At 57.8% G+C, this 27,843-nt stretch overlaps 1 protein-coding gene across 9 annotated transcripts; it reads left to right on the top strand.

Moving 5' to 3' along the window:
• The first annotated feature begins 2,231 nt into the window (after window positions 1-2,231).
• PCDH1 (protocadherin 1) lies at window positions 2,232-27,843 on the top strand. Of its 9 annotated transcripts, none has more exons than XM_053912713.1 (7): window positions 2,233-2,428; window positions 5,742-5,882; window positions 10,303-11,165; window positions 14,123-16,318; window positions 21,408-21,627; window positions 22,612-22,650; window positions 23,784-23,922. In XM_053912713.1, exons 1-6 carry the CDS (start codon window positions 2,389-2,391, stop codon window positions 22,635-22,637), a joined length of 3,486 nt encoding a protein of 1,161 aa, XP_053768688.1. In that variant the 5' UTR covers window positions 2,233-2,388; the 3' UTR covers window positions 22,638-22,650; window positions 23,784-23,922. The 9 variants fall into 9 exon arrangements, with proteins under 9 accessions (XP_053768684.1, XP_053768688.1, XP_053768685.1 ...); XM_053912711.2 differs by lacking the exons at window positions 2,233-2,428; window positions 22,612-22,650 and adding exons at window positions 3,669-3,921; window positions 8,647-8,850 and having other exon boundaries at window positions 23,784-27,843; XM_053912709.1 differs by lacking the exon at window positions 22,612-22,650 and having other exon boundaries at window positions 2,232-2,428; window positions 23,784-27,843.

The raw sequence follows: 27,843 nt of genomic DNA, 5'->3' as shown, positions 1-27,843 counted from the left end.
CTTTTTGTTACAGTGCCAAGCCCTACAACACCCTAGTCCTCTTAGTTGTATTCCAGGTGCACACATACCACAGCAAGTGTCTTAGAGCACAAGCATCCCACCCACTCCCACACCTAGAACCCCCCAGGCTTCAATTCAGGCCACAGTTGCAGCTGGAATCTCAGGCACCATGAGTTTCAGGAGCCCCCACCCCCCACCCCCAGTTCTCTACTTGCCAACCAGGTCCTCCTCCCAGTTTGGTACAGGGCCAGGAGGCTGGCTTCTCTCCTCTTCAAATGTCACCTCCCAGTCCCTGTCCTTTGCCAAGTCCCCCTTCCTGGGGAAGTCAGCTCTAATCCTCACATCTACATTGCAGGCTCAGGTCCCCCACTGAGCCCAGCCTGGCAGCTGAGTAGGAGGGGATGGGACAGGGAGAAGAGTGGGCACACCCTGGTTTGCTCTGGCCCAGTTCTACTCCTACCGCTTGGTGCAGGATTTGGGTTTGATGGCGGTGATGCAGGGAGGACTGAGGAGAACATCTGGGAGATTAGCATTTCCTGCCCAGCTCTGCGGCTGCCTATCTTGCTCAGCCCTGAGCAAGGGAGGAGAACAGAGGAGCCTTTGAATGGCTCCTAGCAAGCAGACTGGGGAGGGCTTGCTGCAGCGGGCAGTAGGCACTTGCTGGGGGCAGGGAGGCTGGGGCAGCTCCTCTGTGGAAGATTTCTTCTCTCTGAGCCACGGATCCCTTCCTTGGATCTGTGCTTAGTGATGGGGAGAGTATGAGCTTCGCAGGAGACAGAGAGAAGCCACTTACAGGACAGATCCTCCTTTCACTAGCTCTACTTATCTCTCATCCAGAGTCCCTGACCTGGGCTCCTGGGGCTGAGGGCTTGGGATGGGGACTAGATTAGGGCCAGACAGGGAGTCCAGTTGAGGGGGGTAGCTCTGGGAGAGATCTTGGACAGTCCTTGCTTGCCTCTTTAGCTGGTCAGAGATCCTACTCTTACCCTGAAGAGTGTCCCACAGAGAGGCCAGATATAAGAAGAGGAGGAAGCAGAGGAAAGAAATAAAAGATAAAAGGGTGGTGTGGATGGGAAAGTGGGGGAGGAAGAGGAGTTAGAGGTTATGGCAAATAGAGGCCCTTCAATCAGTCATCCCAAAATAGGTCTTTCCATACCCAGCGCCAGACCTTGCCTTCCTCATTGTTCTGACCTAGAACACCTTGCCTATGCCTCTAGGGGGCGAAAGGCGGGAGGTCGTATTGAACTGGGGCACTTCGGAGCCTGGGTACCAAACCCTGAGCAAAGGAAAGGGAGTTCCCTGGGTGATCCGAGACCTCTAGATGGCGCCAGAAAGCCAGAGCTGAGCGAGAAACAAGTGTATCCAAATGTGTAAGACACTGCGTGTGACACCGTGTGTGACTCGGTGAGTGTGAGTGTGACAGGGAACGTGTGGCACTGCGAGGGCATGTGACACTGCGCGGCCTCGCGGGGCAGGGGCCCGTGTGACTCTGTGCGAATGTGTGTATGTCACTGCTAAATGTGTGGGGCCACAGCTCCCCGACGCCCTGAGGTCAGGTGATTGGGGGACCCTCACATAGCCTGACTGGGGTGCGTCACCTCATTCTCACACTTGCTTATTTCCCCCATTCTCATTCTAGAGGAGACCCAGGGTCCCATTACCCTCCACCTCCAACGGTCCCCTCCATAGCCCCACCTCCACGGTTAGCTGCGGTCACAGAGGCTGACCGCTCTGCGGCTTCGGCCAGAGGGGGAGGGGTGGACTTCGCCCGGAGCGCAGTGGGAGGGGAGGGCCACACGGGCGACCTGGGGGTCCTGGCGGGAAGACGATGGATCTGGAGGAACAGATGCCCATGGAAGAAGGCACTGGTGGAGACACTTCTCCAGCCTCGGCTTCCCAGGGGGCAGGGTAGGGACAGGTGTTTGAATGAGGTTAGGAAGGGAATTCGGGAGGGGTCCCAGACGCAGGCTCGGGTGGGATAAGTGCAAAGGGAAGAGCCAGGCAGGGGGCCGGCCTGTGTATCCGGGCCCCGGGTGGTGGGAAGATAGCAAAGGGGCTCTTAGCTTTGGGAGCGGTGCTCGGGGTCCCCTCCCAGTGGGACCAGAGCGGTCCCGAGCTCCACCTCCCGGCCGGGGTGGAGGGGGGCGGGGAGGCGGGCGGGAGGCGGGCGGGCGGGCCGCGAGGGAGGAGGAGGGAGGGGGCGGGACGGGCTCTGCGCTCTGCTCGTTGCTGGCTCCGCCGCCTCGCACACTCGGGGAGCGGGAGCGCGGCGCGGACGCGGAGCCGCTGGGGCTGCTGCGCCCATAGCCAGCTGGAGCCGGAGCCTGAACCGCAGCGCCAGCCTGAGCCGTGCAGAGCCGCAGCCCGGGCCGGGGCCGGTGGTGGCTCATGGACTGCAAGGCCCGCGGCCGGTGCTGCCCCGAGGCGGGTAAGGATCCAGCGGCGATGGAGGCGGCCGTGGCTCCCGGCCGTGAGCGGCCATGGCCGGCGGGAGCTGCGGGAGGGGCGGCCATCCGAGCGAGGCCGAGGGGGCCGTGTCGTGCTCGGCGCGCCAGGGCAGAGGTGGGAGAGAATGGGAGCTCTGAGTGGGGATTGCGGCCGGGGCACCCTGGCCTCCGAGGTCCGCGGCGAGAAGCGGACTGGAGAAAAGGGGGTGCTGAACCGGCTCCCAGCTTCGGCGTCCCGCACCCGTGCTCGCTTGAAACCGCGGGGGTAGGAGACTCTAGGAGCGCGCGGGATGAAGATGGTCTTGGGGAAGCGCGCTGCCCCCAGTTTGGGGGGGCTCCCCGAGGACGAAACAGCAAGGACCCTCACCCACAAGGCACACACACTTGTTGGGCGACCACCTTTGCTCACTCAGGCGCTTCTAGCTCCCCGCGGGCACCCTGAGGACCAGACCACGGACATAAGTACACGCATACATACATCCATTCATATGTGAACATACCTCCCGCACACCAGCGCCCACTGGGGCACCGTCACTAGCTCAGAACCCGCTTCAGCGCCTGCACGTTCAGCGGCAGGGACAGGCAACCCTTGGCCATACGGAGCAACGGAACACAACCGGTGTGACATTCGGACACAAACACAACCCCGTGCCCGCATTTAAGAGTGTCATGCCACAGTTTGCCAGATGAACACTCAAAACCTAGCCACACACACACACAACACACACACACATTCCTCAAAGGAACACACCCTAACACAAATTATGTTACCTTCTCCTTGGCCAGAACACAGGTACACATCACAGGTCGTCTGGCACCCCTCGACTGCACCCACATAAACACACAGCCCAGTATCTCAGCACCCGCCTCGAGGGCACACACCCTGACACAGTAAGTGGCACCTGCAGCAGCGCCTCACAGTCACAAAATTCACTGCTTCACACGTCCTAACAGTGGGTGTCACACACCTTACACCAACAGTGTTACATTACACCTTGTAGCGTATACACACAAACACACACACTCTGTCCCTCTCCCTCGGAGGCCTGATACCGTTTGGCGAAGCCGAGGCCGCCCCGCGAGCCCCTAGCGCCCCGTCACCTTAATCACATTTTATTGTAAATACCGGCACAGCGGGAACCCTGGAGGCCGGCGGGACAGGCTTCCTCCGCCGGCGCCTCCCCCACCCCCACTCCGGGGCCGTCTGGCCGGATATTCCCGGAACCAGCTGGACCTGGCTGGCGGCGCCATCCCGCCTCCCCGGGGCTGCGGTGGGTGCAATCCTGGGGTGGTATTTGCGACCCTCTTCGGACCGTTTAGCTGCGTTCTACGAGCCGCCTGGATCCCCAGCACACCTGTTCCCCTCTCACACCTGGGCGCCCCCTCCGCGGGCTCCCGGCTGCTGGTCAGAGTCCTGTGCGCCCGCAAGGCCCTGGGGCCGGAGGTCGCGGCCCGCGCAGGGGCAAAATTGTAGGTGAGGTGAACTCGCACCCCTACCCCCCCGGCTATCCTCGGTAGCCCGGACTTCTGGTCTCAATTTCCCCAGCAGGGGTCGGCGACTGTTCCTTCTAGCAGGAAAATTTGGGCCGGCGTTGAGGTCTTTGAGGACTGAACGCCGGGCAAGCCCCCCCTTTCCTCCCGCCGCGAGAGGGTCGGTTTTATGAGAACGTCCCCGCCCGGCCTGGCTCGACGCTTTGTGATTCCGGCGCGGGATCCCTCCTGGCGCCCTCTGCGTGGCTCCCGCCGACGCGGGCTTGCGGGGGACCCTAGGCAGAGAGGCCCCAGATGCGGAGGAGGAGGAGAGGTTTCCCGCAGCGGCCCCTGGGGCTGGGGGCGCATTAGGGGGACCCGCTGGCTGAGGAGCCTTCTCACCGCGCGGCGCTCAGCCTTCGCCGAGCTCCCCCAGGCCCCGCGCGGCCCAGGTGGGGGTGGAGCTTCCGGAGCCTCAGGATGGTGGAGGAACTATAGCCATCACCCCCTCTCCCCCCACCCCCAACACTCCTGCGTTCTCTGGGAGGAGACTCTCCGCGAACCGGGTGTGTGCGGGGAGCGCCCACGGACCACGTCGGGGTAGGCAGGGGGCTGCTCTGGCCGGCAGAGTCCAGAACGTCGTGCCAGAAGACGCCTTTCATTACCTGCTTTGGGCCAACCCTCGTTCACTGCCAGGAAAGAAGGAACCCAGGAGGTGTTGGTGGCAGCCCAGAGATCTGAGTGTGTGTCTGGGGAGAGGCAGGGTGTTACTTTCTTGACGTGGAGGCCTGGAAGGATTGAAATTTGTGACCACGACTATACCAAGGCACGGGGTGGAGCTGAGGGGAAAGGGATGAGAAAGATCTCCGGAGATGGCCAGGGACAGTGTGGTGGTGGAGCGGGTCTGGTTTCCGCGCTTCGCCCAAACCCAAACTCTAGTTCCGAAAGGGATCGGCTGGAGAGGGGTGTCATGCTGGGCTGGCGTCTTCCCGGCAGAGGAGCTGCTGCTGTGGCTGCTGCTTCAGAGGAGCTGGGCTAGGGAGAGTGAGCTAACTGCAGGGAAGAGTGGGATGGAAGGGCCAGGAGAGGGCCTGCAAAGGTGTGGGGGGTGGGCAGAGGAGGAGGCCCTTAGGATACGGGCTGAGGGCCGCCCCTACCGTGAGCAAGGAGAGCGGTGCTGCAGAGATCCTTTCAACAGTGTATGAGCACCTAACTGCCAGGGCCCATGGCGAGTGGTGAGGATGCAGTGCAGTCGTGACATACATGCCCTCCTCGCCTTCACAGGCCCCCCCAGTGGGGAGGGCATTGGTTTGTGTATCTGTTGAACCAACGAGCACCTACTGTGTGCCTGAGGCTGGGGAATAAAATGCTTTAGTGAGTGATAAGGATATGTGTGTGTGTGTATCTATACACACACACATATATACATATAGGTATAGATATGTTTATATATCTTTTACAATGTAATAGACCTTGGTGCATCAGTTCTCACTCGTTTAATTCTCCCAAATAACTTCAAGAGGCAGAATTTATTATTTCACAGTATGGCAATAGGTTCAGAAAGGTGAAGTCACTTGGCCAAGGTCACACAGCTAGGAAGTGGTAGAGCAAGGGTTTGAACCCCGACAATCTGATCGAAGAACGCAGGTGCTGGAAGCCCTGCAAAGGCTAATAGAGGGTTGTGAAGGAGCAGGGAGAGGAGCTGAGGGCTGGCTCTGTTCACTGCGGGAGGTCTCTGAACAGCTCCACCCCGACAACCCTGCTTGCTTCTCTCCCCTCCCGGACATTCGTTCACTTTGTTCCTTTGGTGTTTTGTGCTCACAGTGTCGGCGTTATTGTGTAACAGTGCAGGAGTGGGGGCTTGGGGGCCCAGGGCTGACCTGGTCACTGGGACATTGAGAGCTGCCTCTGTGTGTTTCCTCTGTGGACACAGCATTCAGCAGGAAGTGGACCCTGGTCCCCCAGGTGAGCCAAAAATGAAGGTTCCAGGTGAACCCTCCCCAGGTGTTGACACAGATGGTGTTTTTCCTTGGCCTTCCCTGGACTCTGCCCCCTCACACCTCACTGTGCTCCTTAGGCCTGAGAAGGATAAGTCAGCGTCCCTACTGAGGCCTTGGCTTCTCAGGGTCCTGGGTGCCCATGTCACTGGGCAGAGGTGGGGCTAGTCTTGCCAGGAAGCCAGCCAGGACTTGGGGGAGGGCAGATAAGGTACTAACCGCTTCAAAGGCTCCGTCAGGCACTAATGACTCCCGATAACTAACCACTGGGGCAAAGTTCAGGGAGCAGGGGTGAGGAAGGGCCGCCTCACTGTTGTTATGGCTACTCTGACTCTCCCAGCACGTTTAGGGTCCCTGAAGCAGCCTAGGAGGCCTGGGGTCCTTCAGTCCTTGAACTCTAGGCCCTCTTTCTGTTCTTTGCCTGGCAGGCTTGGCAGCCCAGGCATGGATGGGTGGTGTGTGCGTGCGTGCGCGCATGCGTTGGGTGGGTACAGAGCAAACATCATAGTCTAGCCATGGGGGGTGATATCTGTTGACTTCCCTTCCCCCATCCAACCTTTTCCCCAAGCTCTGGGATATGAAGAGGCGTTCTTTCTCAAACCCTGATTTCCACTTACTATTTCTGTGATCGAAGACAATTAATTATTCCTTTTGAGCCTCAGTCTCATCAACTGTGCTGCGGGGAGCTGTGTAATAATAAATAGTACTCACTTCAGAGGGTTGGGAGGATTAGGTGAAATAATGTATGTAAATGTAGTAAAATCTCAGGGCGTGTGGCCTCGGACCTGGTGATGACAGGGAAGATGACGGTAAAAGCGATGATGGAGTTTGCACTTCTTTCTGAAGCAGGGTTTAGTGTATCTCGAAGTTGTTCCCAGAAGTTCGGGGCCATTGCAGCAGCCCGAGGATTTCTCCAGGTCCTTTCTCAGGAATCAGAATTCCTAAGGGTGGGGCCAGAAAAATCCTCATTTTTAAGGGACTCTCCAGTTGCTTTAAGGGCCTAAACCCTCTTCAACTCCTGTCCCTACTCTGAGTACCCTCCCCCATCCCCATTCCCCCCCAAATTCTTACTACCTCTCAGGAACTCCCCTCCCCCCCACACCTTCCTGTCTTGGCTATCCCTTTGTGGTTCTCTTTCCAGCTCAAACGCTGGATACCACAGTTCTTTCCTGGCTCGTCTGCTAGCTGGAGGTAAGGGATCTTAGTGTCAGGTGTGTGGGGGGGGGTGGGGAAGAGAGAATATATTGGGCGTGGGGGCAGGTCACTAGTGTCTGTGTTTGTACTGCCCGGGAGGCCTGAGGATCGGCATCCTGAGGTGGAGAAAGAAGCCCCAGCTACACGTCAAAGTCACCCTAACTCTGCCAGACCATGGACCTTTGGATTTGTAGCCAAAATTTGTGAGCATTCATTTTTCTTGGAAAAATCTGAACCATAGTTTCATAAAATTTTTAGAGGGGGACGTGACCCAAAAAGCTTAAGAATCCTTGATCGGAAGAGAGTGAGTGGCGGCAAGAAGTCACTGCCTTATTTCTCTTCTTTGACAGGTTTAGGGTGATTCCCTCGTAACCCCCACCCTGCCAAGACTTTCACATGGGATTGGTGCACCCAGTGATCTCGTGTTGTGCATGTGGTTTGGAGGGGGAGGGGCAGAATTAGGGCCCGGAAGAGAGCAAGGTTCTTTGGAGACAGGGGTGTGTGGGTTGGGGCATGCGTGATGGTAGTAAGATGAGGCCGGTGCCTGGTCCTCGAAGGTAGAGGGGACACGGCTGGGAAGTGAATCCAAATGGAGCTTCAGATAAGTGCCCCCTTCTTTTAAAGAGATTAAGATTGCAGCTGGGAACAAACGCACAGTAATGTGATAATGCCTCATATACTTTAAGCACATTCTGAGAAGGCCCAGGGAGGGGCTGTGCTTTGGACAGGCTCTGGGGAGGAAGTGAAGTGTTTGACTTGCGTAAGGAATCTGTGTGCTCGGTGAGCATTTGCTGAGAGTGTCCTATGGACCTAAACAGAGAAAGATTAAATTTGCCTCCAGCAGGTTCTCAGTAAGGGAACTGGGCAGGAAAACAAGCAAAGACCACGCCAAAAGTGCCAGGACAGGTTAAGCCTGGGAGCTAAAATAATCGGTCATTCAGGAGCCCTTCCTGAGTGCCTGCTGTATACCGAGTCCAGGGTGGGATCTTGAGGATTTAGGAGTCCACAGAGCAGAGGCTCCCCTGCTCTCTGCTCCGTCTTGTAGGAAAGACAAACTATTCACAGACTATTTCCCAAACAACTACTTAACTACAGTTGTGTTTTGAGGGGAATTTGCTGAGGACTCACTGTGTGCTAGGCATTCAGCCCACGTGATTTCAAACTCCCTGGGAAATAGGTGGTACGATCCCCATTTTACCCGTCAGGAAACAGGCTGTACATCATTTGCTCCAGCTCATGCAGCCAGGAAGTGGGCCGCCGGGGTTTGCCTCAGACTGCCTGATGTCATGGTCCCTGCCCTTCTGCACCCAGCTGCCGTCCATGTGCCAGATGGGCACAACCACACAAAACTGACAGCCACTGAGTTAGAACCACTGTCAGCTCCACCACAGCAGTACCTAGGACAAAGCTTGGCCCATTTTAAGTGTCCAGTGAACAACCACGGAATACATAAATGAGCACCTACTGTGTGCCTGGATTCGTGAAGGAGCATGGGTGGAGCTGGGGGCTGATGTAGGGAGCCCTGTCCCTTCCTTCAGGGTGGTTGCTGCTGGAGGCAGAGAGCACAGGAAGAGGCGCACAGTGCTGGAGCACACGCGGGCGGGCGGTGTCCCCAGCAGCAGTGATTCACGTCTGAGGGATTGGGGCAGACAATAGCCGCTGTGCGTTGGAGGCCGAGAGGTCACCGTGGGCTGGAGAGGCCTGGGAAGGATTCCGGTGGCACCCAAGCTGCCTTCAGCGGGGTGAGTGTGGTCTGTCATAGAGTCTGGGTGGGATTTCCAGGCGTAGGGCACGCATTCCAGGTGTAAGTGGGGAAAAGGGACTGAACCTGAGCCCTTTGCTAAAAATGCTGGCCCAGAGACTTTGGATTTGAATAGAGGGGCTGGCCGTGGTGTTGTGGGACAGGCGGAGGGAGGCAGGACTGGGACAGTAGGTGGCGGATCTGGCTGGGGTCTGCAAATGCACAGCCACAAAGTTGGGGGGAGACGGGCCGAAGGAACGGCTTACTGTGGCTGGCTAGGGCACACAGGACTGATTGGAAGGGTCGGGGGGAGGGCAGGGAGAGATGGGACTGGACCTAGTAAGGTGGGGACGGGCCAGGTGTGAAATAGGGGCCAGATGTTTATAGGATAAGGATCAAATAGAGCCAGATGTTCATAATCAAGAGACTGGAGGGGGTGTGGTCTGGGAAAGGCTGGTGGTGTCATTGGCACCTCTGTCCCAGTTAGACCTGCTGGGCTCCCCGGTGCTGAGGACAGGCCAGGGCAACTCCCAGTTCCAATTCTAGGGCTAGTCAGCCCTGACCACAGTCCTGACCCAAACCTTGTCCTTTACTGTCTTCTGCACAGCATCTGGGGTCTCCCCCACATCTGCCTTGGAAGGGGGAGAGGGAGTGGGGAGGCGCCCCGGCAACGGTACATGCACACAGGCCTGCCAGCTCAGGGGCATGTGTGTTTGGGAGGGAGTCTGGGGAGGGCTAACTGCTTAACCCTCACTGTTTCTGGGCCTTGACTGGTGCCCAGTTCAAGCTGGCCCTTCATGGGGGGTGGAGGACATTGGGCACTATGGGTGGTTTTTGTCAGACAAGAAGGATTTGAGATGTCATAACTCATACACATACACTGACTTGGAGTCTCAGAGGAGACAGAAAGAAGACATCATCCCCTCCAGCCAATCTGAGTGACCCTGAGTATGGGTCTGGGGAGTGTAAGGGGTACCTGTGTCTCTCTCCTACTGTGTGTGTGTGTGTGTGTGTGTGTGTGTGTGGTGGTAGGAGAGGGGGGGTTGTGCTCGAGGCCTCACCCTTTCCACTAGCTGCCTCTCTCTATCTCAGTATCAGGGTAATTACCATGAGTGACTAAGGCAGGATGCTGGTGAGAAGGAGGTGTTGGGTAAAGCCCTGAGTAGAGAGCAGGGCGGGAAGGAGGGAGTGTCAGGTGGGTCAGGGCGTTCCAGGGGTGGGAGCTGCTCTAGACCTGTTCCAGGTCCCTTACCAGCTCCTCCAGCTGGGGCAGACACCAGCTGCTACGCCCAGCTCTGGGACAGACTCAGGGCTCTGTGCTGGGCTGAGCTCTCCTGACAGGACAATAGTGTATAGGTGGGAGAGGGAGAGTGGGGGACTGGTTCTGGGCAGACCTCAGGGCCCCAGATTCCTCCTCTTAGCTGACCACCTCTTTTGCCTTTTCCCCTTGCAGCCCTCCTGATTCTGGAGCCTGCCAGGATGGGGCCCCTGAGGCCCAGCCCAGGCCCTGGGGGGCAACAGTTGCTGCTGCCCCCCATGCTGCTGGCACTGCTACTCCTGCTAGCTGCATCCCCAGGCCACGGCACTCAGGTGGTGTACAAGGTGCCGGAAGAGCAGCCGCCCAACACCCTCATTGGGAGCCTCACAGCTGACTACGGTTTTCCAGATGTGGGCCACCTGTACAAACTAGAGATAGGTGCCCCGTACCTGCGAGTGGAGGGCAGGACAGGTGACATCTTCACCACTGAGACCTCTATCGACCGCGAGGGGCTCCGTGAATGCCAAAACCAGCTCCCCGGTGAGCCCTGCATCCTGGAGTTTGAGGTGTCTATCACAGACCTCGCGCAGAATGGCAGTCCCCGGCTGCTCGAGGGCCAGATAGAGGTACAGGACATCAACGACAACACACCCAACTTCGCCTCTCCAGTCATCACGCTGCCCATCCCGGAGAACACCAACATCGGCTCACTCTTCTCCATCCCAGTGGCTTCAGACCGTGATGCTGGCCCCAACGGTGTGGCGTCCTATGAGCTGCAGGCTGGACCCGAGGCCCAGGAGCTGTTTGGGCTGCAGGTGGCAGAGGACCAGGACGGGAAACAGCCGCAGCTCATCGTGATGGGCAACCTGGACCGGGAACGCTGGGACTCCTATGACCTCACCATCAAGGTGCAGGATGGTGGCAACCCCCCACGCGCCAGCAGCGCCCTGCTGCGGGTCGCTGTGCTGGACACCAATGACAACGCCCCCAAATTTGAGCAACCCTCCTACGAGGCTGAGCTGTCTGAGAACAGCCCAATAGGCCACTCCGTCATCCAGGTGAGAGTCCCCTCCACCTCATTGTCTGGGTGACCCACCTTTAGAAATGGGAGCCCACCCTAAGCTGGTGAGAATTCTGTTCACTTAGGGGGCAAAACACCAGGATACTATGGCAAGGCCTCTTGTCCCCAGCCCCAGCTAGGTGAGACCTTCCCATCCCACCCTAGCAAGTGATACTACTTTATCAAGCTATTTCTGTGACAGCGACTTAGCATGTGACCAGTAATTCCCCCTTCCCCAAGGCAGACTCAAGTTGTCAAATCTCTGAGAAGTAAAACCCCCTCCCAGGTCAATTGATCTTCCCCTCCCAGCCACGTGAGCCGAGCTGGAACAAGGGAAACGCCTTTTGTCCAAGTAGGGTCTCCCCAGAGAAGAGAGTGTCTTCCCAAGCAGGGGCCCTTTAGCCAGATGAGATTTTCCTGAAGCTGGAGGGCAGAGCCTTACTTTAGCCTCCTGCTTGACATAGTCAGAGGAGATCATTTTAGCCAGGCGAGTCCTCAGAGTTCTAGAGAACTGTACTCAGATATCTGCCTCCCGGCGTCCTCCACTAGGCATAGGGCACCCATGGGTGTGGGGTGCTTGGCACAGTGGGGGGGTTCGGTAGCCTCTGCTGAAGTTCTCAGCACCCCTCTCCGTGGGAACTGCCCCAGGGGCTGGGCAGCTTGGTAGGGCCAGAGCCTGGGAGGGAGCAGAGAAAGCGTCCCTGTAGACAGGTGGGTGTATCTCCCACTGTCATCTCGGCCCTGGCCTCCTGCCAGCCCCAGCTCCTTTCTCTTCCCCATGGGCTGAAGCTGTCTGTCTTTGATGTGAGGGAGCTGAGGAGGGCTCAGCCTGCCCTGGACACCGTTACCCGTCCTAGGCACCCGTCCTAGGAAACCCTTCGTCCTGCGTCCTCAAAGTGAAGTCCGGCATGGGGAGGAGTTCCCACCCTTTTTTTTTTTTAGAGGCTGGTGGACTGGAAGCCATAAAAGAGACACTGAGAAAGGAAAGGGAGACAGACAGTTGGGGAGGGTGAATAATGATAGCGTAGGTGCCGGGACTGCTCCGAGCACATCATGTGTGTTATATCGTTTAATCCGCACGGCACAAGGTGAGCATTATCCCCATGTTACAGATGGGGGACTTTAGTTCGTCAAGTTTAGGAAACTTGCCTGATATCATCTGGCCTATATGTTCAGATTCCACCTGGGCCGTGTCCAACAGTCTGGCTTTGGAGCCTCTGTGTGTGTGTAGCAGCTGACGCGCCTCCCGCTGGGTGAAGCAGAGACTGGGGCAGAGATGAGACCAGTGGGAGAGAGGATGGGAGGAACCCAGCAGTGGGAAAGAGGCAGAAAGGACTGAGTGGGGATGGGAGAGAAGCAGACAGAAGTCGAGTCCAAGGCAGACAGAGGGAGGTAAAATGGCAAGAGTAGTAGATAAGAAGCTGGGTGACCAAGCTGGAGACAGGGAGACAGTGGGACTCATGATGGAAATGTTGGGGACAGATAGATAGGTGGGAGAGCAGAAACTGCTTGGTTTTCAGAGGGTGAGACTTTGGCCTACAGGGGTGCGCAGAGAGCAGGGTGGCCGGGAACCCAAGCCCCAGTGTCTCCACCGTATCGGAAGAAGTCCTGACAGGAAGGCGAAGAGACTAGCAGTGGCTTGAAGGCCCATTGGGTGTGGTGCCCAGCACTGTGTTAGACTGATTTTCAGAGATGGACAGTTAGGAGGATGGATGGATAGATAGACAGAAAGAGGGATCAGTGCTGTTTAGGGAGCACTTGCCATGTGTCAGGCCGTGTTAGGCACTCACACGTATTGTTCCATCTAATGCTCACCACAACCCCATGAAATACGTTCTATTGTTGTCCCCATTTTGTATATTTGTAGACTGAGGTTTGGGGAGATTAAGTAATTGGCTCAAGGTCACATAGTTGGGAAGTGGTGAAGCTGGATTTGAACCTAAGAAACTTCTGCTCTGCTCCCCAGAACTCTGCCAAGTTATGCCTGTCCCCTCCTCCCTCCTCATCCCCCGCCCCCCCCCCCCCCCCCCCCCCGCCCACCTGTCATTGCATTTCTTTGGTGCCTAACTTGCGGCCACTGCTACCTGCTTCCTGTGGCCCCCATGTTTGTATAGAGCATGCTTCAGTGTTGCCATGGGAGGGCGTGCCCAGTGCAAAGGGACAGACAGTTCATTGTTTGAAGCTGGGAGCCCAGCCTGCTGCCAGCAGGCTCTGAGGCCTGCACCAACCCCTCCCTCCTGGCTGCAGGCTCTGCTGGATTCCTCAAGCTGGTGGCTAGCCAGCACCAGCCCAGTGGGAGGGGGAGAAACAGGTTTCCCCGGTTTGACAGAACAGTGGCCTGGCCAGCTCCCTCTGACCCATATCCCTATCTGGCTGCTTTCAAAAGAAATCCCCTCACCTGTGTCCTCCAGGTGGACATACGGGTCTCCACTGATGTGCAAACACACGTGCACAAATATACCTTCTCCCACAACCACACATATTTACATAATCACACGTGCGTATGTGTGTGCATATTATACATACATGTCACGCATACACACCGTCTCTACTGCTCACACCTTTCCAGCCATTCAGAGGGGTTGCAGGCCAATTTAACTGGGCGGAAGGGCTGTACTAGTTGGACAACTGGGTCCTCGTTCCCGTATTTGAGCAGGTGAGTGCAGGAATGGTGTGTAGAATTTAACTCCACCCTCTCCCAGCTCTCGCAGTTGCTTGGAGCATGGTTGTGGAGTTGCAGGCAGCATCTGTGTTCTTTAGGGAAGTAGATCAGGAAAATGGGCCAGAGCGTCCAGACTGGGAGAGGGGCCGTACCTGTGCTGCTCTGGGAAAGGGTGTCGCGTTAGACCCGTCACGTCTGCCCTGCGTGTTGGAAAGGCAGCCTGTGTGTCCCTTGATTTCCTGTTCTGGACTAACCCATCCCTGTCTTCCTTCTTTTCCTCCCCTGCTCTGTAGGTGAGGGCCAATGACTCAGATCAAGGTGCCAACGCAGAGATCGACTACATGTTCTACCAGGCGCCCGAAGTAGTGAGGCGTCTTCTGCGCCTGGACAGGAACACTGGACTTATCACTGTGCAGGGCCCTGTGGACCGTGAGGACTTAAGCACTCTGCGCTTCTCAGTGCTTGCCAAGGACCGAGGCACCAACCCCAAGAGTGCCCGTGCCCAGGTGGTGGTGACTGTGAAGGACATGAATGACAATGCCCCCACCATTGAGATCCGGGGCATAGGACTGGTGACCCATCAAGATGGGATGGCCAACATCTCAGAGGATGTGGCAGCAGAGACAGCTGTGGCCCTGGTGCAGGTATCTGACCGAGATGAGGGAGAGAATGCAGCTGTCACCTGTGTGGTGGCAAGTGATGTGCCCTTCAAGCTACGCCAGGCCAGTGAAACGGGAAGTGACAGCAAGAAGAAGTACTTCCTGCAGACCACCAGCCCCCTTGACTACGAGACAGACAGAGACTACACCATTGTGATCGTGGCCGTGGACTCTGGCAACCCTCCACTCTCTAGCACCAACTCCCTCAAGGTGCAAGTGGTGGATATCAATGACAACGCACCTGTCTTCACCCAGAGCGTCACTGAGGTTGCCTTCCCAGAAAACAATACACCAGATGAAGTGGTGGCTGAGGTCACTGCCAGTGATGCTGACTCGGGCTCCAATGCTGAGCTGGTTTACTCTCTGGAGCCTGAGCCGGCCGCCGAGGGCCTCTTCACCATTTCACCTGAGACTGGAGAGATCCGGGTAAAGACATCCCTTGATCGGGAACAGCGGGAAAACTACGAGTTGAAGGTGGTGGCAGCCGACCGGGGCAGCCCCAGCCTCCAGGGCACAGCCACTGTCCTCGTCAATGTGCTGGACTGCAATGACAATGACCCCAAGTTTATGCTGAGTGGCTACAACTTCTCAGTGATGGAGAACATGCCAGCATTGAGTCCAGTGGGCATGGTGACTGTCATTGATGGGGACAAAGGGGAGAATGCCCGGGTACAGCTCACAGTGGAGCAGGACGATGGTGACTTTGTTATCCAGAATGGCACAGGCACCATCCTCTCCAGCCTGAGCTTTGATCGGGAGCAGCAAAGCACCTACACCTTCCAGCTGAAGGCGGTAGATGGTGGCGTCCCACCGCGCTCCGCTTACGTCGGTGTCACTATCAATGTGCTGGATGAGAATGACAATGCACCCTTCATTACTGCCCCTTCCAACACCTCGCACCGGCTGCTGACCCCCCAGACACGTCTTGGGGAGACGGTCAGCCAGGTGACAGCTGAGGACATTGACTCCGGTGTCAATGCTGAGCTGACCTATAGCATTACTGGTGGCAACCCTTACGGACTCTTCCAGATTGGGTCACGTTCAGGTGCCATCACCCTGGAGAAGGAGATTGAGCGGCGCCACCATGGGCTGCACCGTCTAGTGGTGAAGGTCAGCGACCGCGGCAAGCCCCCACGCTACGGCACAGCCTTGGTCCACCTTTATGTCAATGAGACCCTGGCCAACCGCACGCTGCTGGAGAACTTATTGGGCCACAGCCTGGATACGCCACTGGACATCGACATTGCTGGGGATCCAGAATATGAGCGCTCCAAGCAGCGTGGCAACATCCTCTTTGGTGTGGTGGCTGGTATTGTGGCTGTGGCCTTGCTTATCGCCCTGGCCGTGCTCGTGCGCTATTGCCGGCAGCGGGAGGCCAAGAGTGGCTACCAGGCTGGGAAGAAGGAGACCAAGGACCTGTACACCCCTAAACCCAGCAGTAAAGCCTCTAAGGGAAACAAAAGCAAAGGCAAGAAGAGCAAGTCCCCGAAGCCTGTGAAACCAGTGGAGGATGAAGACGAGGCCGGGCTGCAGAAGTCCCTCAAGTTCAACCTGATGAGCGATGCCCCTGGGGACAGCCCCCGCATCCACCTGCCCCTCAACTACCCGCCAGGCAGCCCTGACTTGGGCCGCCACTACCGCTCTAACTCCCCACTGCCTTCCATCCAGCTGCAGCCCCAGTCACCCTCAGCCTCCAAGAAGCACCAGGTGGTACAGGACCTGCCGCCTGCGAACACATTTGTGGGCACTGGGGACACCACGTCCACGGGCTCTGAGCAGTACTCCGACTACAGCTACCGCACCAATCCCCCCAAATACCCCAACAAGCAGGTAGGCCAGACCTTGCGGCTCAGCACACCCAAGCCCCCACCCCACCCCTACCACGGGGCCATCTGGACTGAGGTGTGGGAGTGACAGAGCAGGTGTGTCGGGCCTATGTGCTCACCAGCCCTTGTGGGGGCCGGACCAAGGCAGCCATGGGAGGTGGGACCAAAGAGCTAGGGATATCGGGGTCCTGGTCTCCTCACCCAGGCGTGGAGGGTTAGGCGGAGTGAAAATTGAGAGAAGGTGTAATCTCCTGTTCCCTCCCCACTGGGAGAGGCCTGTGACTTGCCAAATCCCGGGACACTGGACCAGCTGCTGTGTCTTACAGGTGGGGGCTGGCTGGCAGGTGAGCAGAAGGGTTTGGGGGCAGAAGGGGAGGGGAAGTGGCGAGGTCCCCTCCGAACCCGGGTCTCCATCTGAGACCAGCCATGGTGCTTCTCTGGGGGGAAATGGGAGACCGGGGTCCTAGCAGGTAACTGGGTGGGGACTCTGTCAGGGAGGGGCCTCCTCATTTGTGCCTTCTGTGTGTGCCGTGTGTCACCCTCTTCCCCACGCCAGGCTCCTGGGGCTGGGCCCCAGTTTCCCAGCCCCAGTTCCAAACATTTATCTTTGCCAATAAAGTTCTCTATTTTTGGAGTTTTGGTTTCTTATTTTCCTGGAACTGAGAGAAGGAGTGAGAGAGACTGGAAACAGCCCTTTGTCCTTAGGCCCCAACACAATTTTCCCGTCCCTTCTTTCTGCCCCTTCCCGCATCCTAGACCTGCCCCTCTGCTCAACTCTAACTTAATGTACGTCTTCCTCTCCGTCCGTGTCCATGTCCTTGTCCCAGGGAAAGTGCCCTTCCCAGTAGCCTTCTACATGTCCCTTACCCCATGTTTGTGAGGCCTTCTCGCCAGGAATGTCACTCTCCACCGAGAAAGGGCAGGTGGGGATGCACTTAAGCCCTGCCCTTTCTCCGCTGGCTGAGGCTTGACCTTGCCAATGCGCCCTTACTGAGCAGTCTCGGGCAGAACTCACACAGAACTCACACAGAGCACCTGCTGGGTGTGGAGTGCAGCCTGCCTGCCTTGGGTGCAGGCAGAGACCCTCTTGATTACACCAGCCACCTTCCCTCGGGTCAACACTTTCCCAAGTCCCTTTCCCAGTCTCTTCATCCCAATACTGCTCAACCCAGTGATCAGCCGGCCCTTCCCTGTGTGTCCCCACTGGGATCACTGTCCTGGGCTGCTTGGAGGGAAGGCTCAGAGAGAGGGGAGGGAATCCTCAAGCTCTTTCAATTGACCTGCTCCGGATCCCCACTTTTAGGGTGCTCGCTGCTGACTGGGGCAGAGACATCCTCGACCTGCGCCCTCCCTCCCTTCAGCTCCTTGCTCTGGCCACCTGGGTTGCTGGCTCTCACTCTCTCTCTCTCCGACTCTCACTTCTTGCTCTCTTGGGTCTTCCCTAGCTGTGTCTGAGGGGAGGAGGGCTAAAGTGTGGGTGAGCGGCCTCAGGTCCTGGGTGAGTCTCTGAGGCCAGAGGCAACCTGTCTCCATGGCGACTGAAGAGGCTTGAGACACTCCCAGGAGGTCGGAGGCGCCAGCTCTCTATTCTGATTCTGTCCACAAACTCCCTCAATCCCCTGGGGGTAGCCCCAAAGTAAAAACTCCAGGGGGCTTTGGAGAGGTGGGGCCTGGGCAAGTGAAATCTAGTTTCATTTCCTGTCTCCAGGACAAATTATCATCTCCAGGGTGACCTCCCACAACTCCTGACCAATCATTCTCTTTCCTTTGCATCTTGCTGCCACCAGCTCTTCTATTCTTTAGCTCCATCCTTTTCTTTCTCAGAGTCCGAGGGGTTATCCCTTACTTGGCTCCAATCCAAACCGCGAATGGAGCCACATTGCGTACCTTCTCCCAACATTCGGCCTCGACCGAACCGCAGCACCACTATCATCACCAAAACACAAAGGCCAAGTTCCTACCATGTGCCCAGTACGGTGCTAGGCCCTGCGGAAAAACGGACTCTCTGTACGAGGCGTGCCAGTGAGAAGATGAGGCCATTGAGAATCTTAAGTGTCAAGTGAGAAGTGCCACAGTAAAACTTTTCCCAGCTTGTCCCCTGACTACTTCTGCTACTACTTGCTTCCTTTTTTTTTTTTTTTTGAGTTTTTACTAGGTGCAATGTACCATGCTAAGCACTTTATGTGAACTAGCTCATTCAATGCTCATCATTCTTTGTGACACAGGTCATTATGATAAAGCTCATTTTACAGAAGTGAAAACTAGTTAGCAATGAAGTCCGAATTCAAGCACAAAGCATCACGAAATTTGACTTCCAGAGTCTGCTGTTAGCCATTAGGCTGTAAAGGGGGTTCCGTGGTCAAGTGAGCCTTGGTAGTAAGGGCTGCATCATCACATCGTCCCCTTAAAGGCTCCGCGAAGCCTGCACGAAAGGGGGAACCTGTTACACTTTGTATTACTCTGTGGTTTCCACATTTATCTGACCAGAGTGCCCCCTCCCTGTGTTAGAGGAGCACAGTGTGGGAAGACGCATAGGACGTGGGGTGGGCTCCTGGGGAGAGAGTGAAACTCAGGGATAAGTAGGAGTTGGGCAGGAGGTTCACTCCGTGAGCCAACTACTTAGTCAGGAGTGAGTCCAACCAAGTTCAGGGCAGGGAGAGGGCAGAAAGGGGAGTATTCTGGCTGCAGCGGAGGGCGTAGGAGAGAGCTACAAGAAAGACTGGAAGACCTATAGGTTGTAAAGGACACAGATACCTTGCCAGAAGTTCCTTAAGAGGAAATGGGAGCCCCGGAGAGCTTGTGAGTTTTGGGTGAACTGAGTTTTACAAAGTTCCATGGAGTGTGTGGTAGACTTACAAGGAGTAGAAGGGAAGGTACAGGACTGAAACTCTATGGTCTGAACTAAGCTGGTGGCAATGGGGATGATGGATGGATTTCGCTGAGCTTAGGGAGAAAAGACCTTTAGGACTCAGGGATAATTGGATGTGGAGCGTGATGGGGACGGAGGGGAGAACTAAGCAGGATTCCCAGGTAGAGAGACTTCATCCTTCCGAGTCTGGGTGACCGGGCAGTGATGAGACACAGAGCATTACCCATGCAGAAGCTGACCGAAGAAAAAGAATTTGGGCCCTGATACTCCGAAGGGCCAGTAGAGACAGCCTATTGGAAATATCCAGCAAATGTCTAGAACTACAGGGCTAGAGTTTGAGAGAGTTTTAGGATGTAGGCTTTCTAAGATTTAATAGTAGGGGATTAAAGGAAATATTTGGTGTTGAGTATAACCCAACCCTCCGTTTTACAGAAAAGAGTCAGGAAAAAGAGACCAAGTGACGTGCCCAGTGGGCAGGACTGAATGAAACCCTAGACTAGCGGGTGCAGATTCTGCGGGGCGGGAGGAAGGGAAGCCCCAACGACCAGACTGCCCTGCTTCCTGGACGGCCCCCCCACCCCCACCCCCACCCCGGCCAGAGCCCATGCACTCCGACACCAGGTGGATGGTGCTCCTTTACAGCCTCTCAGCCCAATGAGTCGGGTTGATTTGGGGGGCCTTGTTCGTCCTCGCCCACATCCTTCAGTGTTTCTGATCACAGCATGGATCCCCAAGAAGGGCTGCCTTTTCCTGAAGGAGGGGCGGGAGCCAAGATGGGAGGCAATTCTGGGCTGCCTTCCCATCTGCTCCAAAGCTCCTTGTCCTGACGGCCTCCCCCACTCCAGCTGCCTTGAATGGGATGGAGATTACGTGGGGTATCAGGAGGTTGGGTCTGCCATCCTGGAACCACCTCTTCAGGCTATCTTGAAAACTGCCGTGTGAGGGCTTTAAAGGAAAGACAAAGCCCTTACAAAGTCTTAGAGCATTGGAGGGGGCCCAGAGACTCCTCAGCAGGGCCCTGGGCCTGGGTGGCTCTCACCCCTGCCCTCTAGGGGACCCGGTGCTGTGCCCTCCACAACTACTTTCTGGTTGGCAGGAAAACCAGTGGCAGTCCTAGGTGGGTGTTTGGGTGACTGGCTGGTTGTGCCGGGAACCCAGCTGAGGTTGCCAGGTTCCTGGGGTTATCATTAACCCATGGCAGGCAGACAGGGCTGCCAGCTGGGGACATCCTGTCATAGTTCTACTTCCCCTTCCCCAGCCCCCAGTGCAAGCTTCTAAGTTCTGGCTCTACCAAGCCCACAGTCCTTCCCAGAAGCTCCTTCCTGTTTCCTACGAGGTCATTCGAGGCCAGCCTTCCTGACCCCTGATGGCAGCCAAGCCCCTCCCACATGCCCAGGTCCTCCTGGACCCTAACCCCCTACATTTAAAACTGGTTCCTGATCTGGAGGATGAGGGAGTTTCCATTGTTCCACCCTCCCACCTCCAAGGTGGCCTGGTTGTTATCTGGCCCCCTTTCCTTCTTCCCTCCCACCTTTTCCCACTCCCCCGGGCATCTCTGGAGGGGAATGAAGTGGGGACAGGGGGGCTGAGTGGGAGCGGTTTTGGCAGGGAGTCCTGAGGCCACCTGGCCTGCAGCATTACACACCAGGCGGAGGAACAGGATCAGAAAGAGGTTGGCACCTCACTTGGATGGAGGCAATGGGAAGTTACAAGAGCAATGAGACAGGTGAGGAGCTGGAGTTTGGGGAGTGCTGTTTGGAAATTAGGGGACTGTTGGTGAGCTGTTTTGGAATTAGGAGTCGGTACCCGCTTTTAGGGAGCTGTTCTAGAAATCGGAGGCTTGCTAGTGTTTAAAGGCTCTGCTTGTCCAGGGGCGTTGGCTGGGACTCTGCTGGTGTCAGGAGGCTGCGCTGGAACCGGCGGTGGTGCTGGATGAGGCTTACCATGGTGTCTGGGGGCTGCAGTGACATGGGGCCTGTGCTGTGTTGGGACTTCAGTAGGTGGTCTTGGCGGTACTGGGAGCTGTCTAGAATTAAGGGGAAGTCGTCTGTTGGGGTGTGTGCCTTCCGGGGGCTGTGCTGTGCTAGGGGGCTGGGCCTCTTCTTGGTGGCTGCTGAGGGGCTGAGAGGTCTGGGGTGGGCCTGGCTGAGGCTGGGGCCTGGTGTGGTGATGGGCCCCGCAGCGCAGCCTGGCGGGCTGGCACTGACTTGTTCTCTCCCTGCAGTTACCTCACCGCCGCGTCACCTTCTCCGCCACCAGTCAGGCCCAGGAGCTGCAGGACCCGTCCCAGCACAGTTACTACGACAGTGGTCTGGAGGAGTCTGAGACGCCATCCAGCAAGTCCTCCTCGGGGCCCCGGCTCGGTCCCCTGGCTCTGCCTGAGGACCACTATGAGCGCACCACCCCCGATGGCAGCATAGGAGAGATGGAGCACCCTGAGAACGGTGAGGACTGTCAGCCTGGTCGGGGCACCCCAGGGATGAGCGGAGGCCAGAGATGGTGACGAGGCCTTAGAAAAATATCTCCTCCATTTACTGTGCTCACTGTATGTTCGGCCGCAATTACTGTGCTGAGTGCTTTGGGGTTCATGTTTATTTAATCATCACGGCCACTCTCTGACCTGAGAACTTCGTTGTGCCCGCTTTACAGTGGAGGAAACTGAGGGTCAGAGAGGATGAGCCACTTACCCACAACCACAAGTAGGAAGTGACAGCTGGGAGGGATTCAAACCCAGGCTTCTCTGACTCCAGAGACCTTGCATTCAGCACGACAGACATTATCCTGCCTCCCTGGGGACAGGACCCCTGAGAATGGTAGCCAGTGGGCTCAGGTAATGGTGATGGAACCTTGAGGGGACCTTGAGGGAAAGAGGGTGCCATAACAGGCTCAGAGAAAAGGGAGGGGACCCTGGGTGCTCTGAGGATGTCAGAGAGGGGCATTACTGTGGGGAGGAGCAGGAGAGGGTTTGGCTGAGGCCAGGGGTGGGGAGGTCTGGGAAGGGGAAGGAAGGGCTTGTCTGGGAGGGGTCAGGAGGGTGACGGCAGAAGGGAGCTGCTGGCCGGAGGAGAGGTCAATGTGGGCACGTGTGGTAGGTATGCTGTCAGAACGTGTGAAGAGTGTGTGTGTGTGTGTGTGTGTGTGTGTGTGTGTGTGTGTGTGAATCCATAGCAGCCTGTGGAGAGGCAGCCTAAATAAGCCTCACCTTGGGATGGAGAGACTCCCCAGCTTGGAGCTGTCCCGGGGTCTGGCCCCCTCCCTCAATCCAAGCTTTCCCAGCATCCGCAAAGGATGCCAAGTTCTACTCCCAGCCCTTGGGTGCCGGGCCCTCATCTGACCTCCCAGGCCCCAGGTCGCAGAGTGCCCTCGCCCCCACCCTGCCCTCCATGCTCTGTCTCATGCGCATCTCGTCCTTTTTGTGCCCCGCGCAGAGCCAGCTGGTCGGAGCAGGCCCTGAGGTGGAGTGCCAGGTATGTGGGAGCTACTCTGGGGTCTGGGGTCTGGGGGACTCGGCCCGGCACCCGGCCCCACCCCCCCAGTGCCCGTGCTCTGCTCCGGGCCAGCGTGGGTCCCCCGACTCTGCCCTGAGCTGAAGAGCCTCGGTGCTTTGAGCGTTAACAGCAGAGCTGTCCCCTCCTCACCTTGCACTGGCTGGAGGCCCAGTCTGGATGGGTGGTGTCAGGGGAGCCCCTGCTCCAGGCAGCGCTGCTCAGTCACATCCCCTAAGGGGGGTGACCGCCTGGTACTGTCCCTGAGCGAGGGCAGGATGGGGGCAACTGACAGGAAGTGCTCATGGCCTTACTGTTCCCATGGAGACCCTGCTGCCCAGCAACCACACCAGCTACTGCTGATGTCAGGCGGCCAACTCCTGTTCCCGAGGGTGTTCTGGGCAGGGAGCTGGGAAAGGCCAGGGGTGGTGGATGGTGCAGGGGCTGGAGTGAGGTGGAGAGGGGCTGCATGAGTGTGCTTTTGGGTGTGTGAGTGTGTGTGTGTGTGTGTGTGTGTGAACTCCCCACACAGAAGGTCATCTCCTCTCCCTGGCTTTGCTGCGCTAGGGTGGGCTTCCAGGACCGCTGGGGGCACGGTGAGGCTTGAGAGGGTTCAGAAGGAAGGTATGAGCCCTCTGTGTCTGAGAATAGAGATGCCCAGAGTAGATTTGTGTGTCCACGCTTATCTGAGGGCAGGTATGTGTGTGTGTGAGTGTGAGAGAGTGAGAGAGAGAGACTCCTTAAATGAGGGTGGGGGGCTCCTCACCCCTGCTGGAGGGTGGATCTGTGTGTCTGGAGACAGATGGCGGAGAGTGCGGATGAGTGGTGTGTTTGTGCACCTGTCTGAGGGCAGATGTGATGGGTGTGTGCAAGCAGAGCTGGAGGGTGGGTAAGGAGGGAAGGAATGTGTCTATTTAAGGATAGATCGTGTGTGAGAGAGGGTGAGCGTGCAGTGGATGGTGGAAGGGCGTGTGTCTCTCTGAGGGTGCCTGTGCCTCTGAGCTCAGTGGGCAGCAAGGGGTGTGCTCCCCAGCTCTGCGGTGCCGGTGGGAGGCCACGGAGCAGAGCGCTGCAAGGCCGCCCTACCTGACGACTGCCCTTGCTCTGTCCCGTAGACCTGCGCCCCTTGCCTGACGTCGCAATGACAGGCACATGTACACGGGAGTGCAGCGAGTTTGGTCACTCCGACACGTGCTGGATGCCTGGCCAGTCGTCTCCCAGCCGCCGGACCAAGAGCAGCGCCCTCAAACTCTCCACCTTCGTGCCTTACCAGGACCGAGGAGGGCAGGAGCCTGCGGGCGCTGGCAGCCCCAGCCCACCGGAAGACCGGAACACCAAAACGGCCCCCGTGCGCCTCCTGCCCTCCTACAGTGCCTTCTCCCACAGTAGCCATGATTCCTGCAAGGACTCGGCCACCTTGGAGGAAATCCCCCTGACCCAGACCTCGGACTTCCCACCCGCAGCCACAACGGCATCTGCCCAGACGGCCAAGCGTGAGATCTACCTGTGAGCCCCCTTCTGGCCGGCGGCCAACCCCTCATCCAGCCACCGGCCAGCTCCCAGATGGGCCCATTCCAGGGCCCACTCCTGACCCCTCCAGCGTGGACTTCCTTGGCCAGGGCCCCAAGTCAGGGGAGGGGGAGTTCTGGCTTCATGACCACGCTGGCCCTTCCCCCCTGCAGGGTCCAGGTCCTCTCCCTTCACTTCAGCCCCCAGCCCCCAGTGAACCCCTTCTTCCCCTTTACGGGGCTTTCCCAGCTGATGCCCAAGAGGGCTCTTCTACAATGACTAGGCTCCCAGCCCTCGACTTCCAGGGAGCCCCCCCTCACTTTGGGCAGATGGTGGAATCATGGGTGGGCAACACTTTTAACTCATTGTTTCCCGCATGGCCGACCAGCGCGGGGATAGGATGCCCCCATTCCAGCACTGAAGCAGGGCTGAACTGGGGAGCCCCTCTCTCTGGGAACTCCCAGAGGAAACACCTGACCACCAGGGGCTCCCTGAAGGGCTTTTGTTACCAAAGGTGGGGTGGGGATGGGGGTGGGAGCAGGGCGGAGGCCTTGTCTTCCTGTACTACTCCTGGGCTGACCCACCTGCCCACCACATGCCCATGTCTGTCCCATCTGGGACCCTCCCTTCCCTGCTGGTCATGCAGTGTCTGTATATAAGGACCTTGGAATGATGTCCCCATTTCTGCCTGATTTGCAACTTTTCTTGTTGATGTTGTGTTGTCTTGGGGGACCCCTCTGGGGGGCCTACCCTATGTCCCCTACTCCCTGCCACAGTGCTCCCCACCCTGGGCCTCTATTGTTCCATGTTGTAAATACCCTGGGGCCGTGGTGGGATGGGGGTGCAGGCCAGGGAAACAACAGGTGGGTGGGGGTGGGGACTGGGGTAACATTTGCCTATCAGCAGAGCTGGGCTTTTATTTAATTTTTTTTAAAAAATACAAATCTCTATTTTTTTGGAACTGTTACGCTGTGCCCTGGGGGGGGATCCCCGCTCAGGCTGGCCCCCCACATCCAGATGAGCATCACAGAGGGACCCTGAGGTTGTGGGGGGCAGCTAGACAGGGGAAGGATGACTGTGCCTCTGGCCTGGTTGGGTGAGTTGGGAGCAGGAGGGTTTGCTCAGGGGGTGGCTGATTGCTGCCCCCAGTAGGGGGGACCTGCACCCTGCTTCCTCCCTGCCCCCCACGCCCAGCCCCTGCCATGACTGACCCGTCAGCCTGTAAAACCACCATTGCCTTGATCTTGGGGTGGGAAGGGCTGCCTCAGGGCACCCTGGGCTCCTGGCCCCCTTCTTCCAATTGGGCTTCCCTTTACCAGGGTCAGGGGTCCCGTGGGGGAGTGGGTGGGGAGCTTGGGGGGAAGAGAAGCCCAGTCAGCCATGATGAGGTGGGATTCCTTTCTTCACCTCAGGGGGCCAGGGTGTGAGGGGCATCCTGAAGAGCCCCTGTCTCCCACTGTGGCCATCTCAAAGCCTCGGTCCCTCTTCCTTCCAGAAAGCCCCACTGCCTTGGCCCATACCTCTTCAGCTCCCCAGGGGCCCAGGCTGGGAGGCTGAAGACTCAGGGTATGGCCCTTGCTTGACTTAGTCTAAGCTTGGGGGGCAGCCCAAGGGTGGGAGGGGTGGGTACAGGCTGCTGGGTTGTCTGGTGCCTTTGGAAGCTGTGTTGCTGGGGTCTTGACTCCTGTAACCCCAGAGACCCCACCTCTACCCTGGAGAAGCCAGGGGGCTGAAGAATCACCCTGTACTCTGCTCCTCCCCCTAACTTGGCTTGGAGTAACAGTGCTGGGAAGGAGAGCATTGTTAGGCTGGTGGCCCCAGAGTACACAGCCCTTCCTTCTACGGAGTATAGGAGGTAGAGTGGGCTGGGGTGACAGCAACCAGGTCTAGGGGTTGGCCAAAGGCTCCTTTCCCTGGGGGAGGCCCAGGAAGTGGGCTGGGGCTTGTTAAAGAGACAGTCCCTTCCCCCTGCACAAACGGGGCAGGTGCAATAGTGGTGGAGCTGGTATCGTGAGGTGCCCGGTTGGTGGGGCGGTGGCCTCCAGGGCTGTCCTGGGTCCTGGAAGCCAGGATTCTGGCAAGAAGATTGTATGAGGCCCATTTGCTTAGTGGAGAGGGTTGTCTAGACAGGAGGCATTCCTGGGGTCAGGGGACTTCCCCCAGATGCCCCTGGTGGCCTGGGCATCCTGCTCTGGTCTTGGAGACCCCTGAGCACTGGGTGGAAGGGCAGAGAAGCAATTTGCACAATGGAGAAGCCAGAAGGAAGGGGTGGCCCAGGTGGCTGGGAGGGCTGAGAAGCACAGCGGAGGAGCCCTTCCACAGGTGAAGGCAGGGCCCCTGACCCCCTGGTTGGGGTCAGGGCCCACTGAGTCTGTCACCACCTGGGCACTCGAGAGGTGAAACCAAAGGTGGGCAGGGGATGGGTGACAGCATTGGGGACCACCCCTGTTGGTCCTAGGTCTGTGATGCCCTTCCCCAATGCCTTGTGTCGCGTACAGTTTTATGTACAAATAGGCGACATTTGGCCAGAGGAGACCCCCCTCAAACCCAGCCTGACCCAGTCAGTGTCTTCCTAGAGGGGACCTAGTCGGCCCCCACCCCCTTACTTCAGAGCATGTCTCTTGGTAGGGGGAGGGTATATGGGGACATACTTCTCTCCTAGCGTCCCTGAAGTGTATCTCACATCCCCTGGGAGGGTCTCTGGAGCATCCCTCACCTCTGGGGTCTCCCTAGCCCCTATGTCTCTCCCCTTGGGAATCTCTGGGGGGACCATGTATTCCCACTGAGGATCATGGGAGCATGTCTCCCCCCTACCCAGGCTCTCTGGGGAGCCTGTTTTCCTCCCAGGGCTCCTGGGAGTCCTTAAGGCATGTCAGTCTTGGGCCATCTCTCTTCCCAGGGAAGAGGGTGATCTCCGAAGCATGTCTGGGAAGGGATGTTCCTGGCCCTCCCTGCATCTCAGCTCTGGGGGTCTCTGACCTGCAGCACTTTGGGAAGAGACCGGACAGCTCTGAGTTGTCTTTTCTCCTAGGGGCTCTGGGGTACCTCTCTCTCCTGAGGACACCCCTTCCCGCGGCCTCTGGAGCCATTTCTTCCCCGGGTGGGGGCTGTCTCCTGGTGGTGGGAGGGCTTGCGTTGGCCATGAGAAAGTCTCTTCAGGGGCGTCTCTACGCGGGACTTCTCTGGGATGGGGGACTGTTTCTCGCCCGTGGGGTTCCCAGACGGGTGTGTTTGCCCGTGGGGAGGAGGGGACTGTGTCTCCTCCGGTTTTCTGAGTGGGGAGGGGGGCCGTGTCTCTCTCGTGTGTTGGGGGGTGGGGTCGGGAGGGGGGTTTTGGGCACGTCAGGTGCCCACACTGGGGTCGTGTTTCTCTTGGTTAGTGCCACTTCCCACCGCCTCGCTCCTCCCGGGAAGGGCCCCCGCCCCGCCCCCACTCCACCCCCGTCCCTGGCGCTGCGAGCACAATCCCGTTGATTTGTAATGATTTCTGTCTCTTTCTGTCTTTTATCTTTCTCCGACCTACCCCCCCCACCCCCGCCGCGAGCATGCGCAGGCACCGCCCCTACCCCCCTCCGGTTCGGTTCGTTTCCGGTTTGTTTGCTGAGCTGTCAATGGAAGACCCATGTAATTATTCCCAAGCTTTACAATAAAAGTGTGAAAACCGGA

The sequence above is a fragment of the Desmodus rotundus genome, chromosome 10 (genome assembly GCF_022682495.2).
Source record: "Desmodus rotundus isolate HL8 chromosome 10, HLdesRot8A.1, whole genome shotgun sequence".
Lineage (NCBI taxonomy): Eukaryota > Metazoa > Chordata > Mammalia > Chiroptera > Phyllostomidae > Desmodus > Desmodus rotundus.
The sequence above is the reverse complement of the archived record's forward strand: the minus strand, read 5'-3'. Positions and strand labels throughout refer to the sequence as shown.

Excerpts from the sequence above, each read along its gene's own strand:
- PCDH1 (XM_053912709.1), top strand. The coding sequence starts at position 2,389 with ATGGACTGCAAGGCCCGCGGCCGGTGCTGCCCCGAGGCGG. Across the intron at positions 11,166-14,122 it reads TAGGCCACTCCGTCATCCAG|GTGAGGGCCAATGACTCAGA; the intron begins GTGAGAGTCCCC and ends CCTGCTCTGTAG. Across the intron at positions 21,628-23,783 it reads GATGGAGCACCCTGAGAACG|ACCTGCGCCCCTTGCCTGAC; the intron begins GTGAGGACTGTC and ends TCTGTCCCGTAG.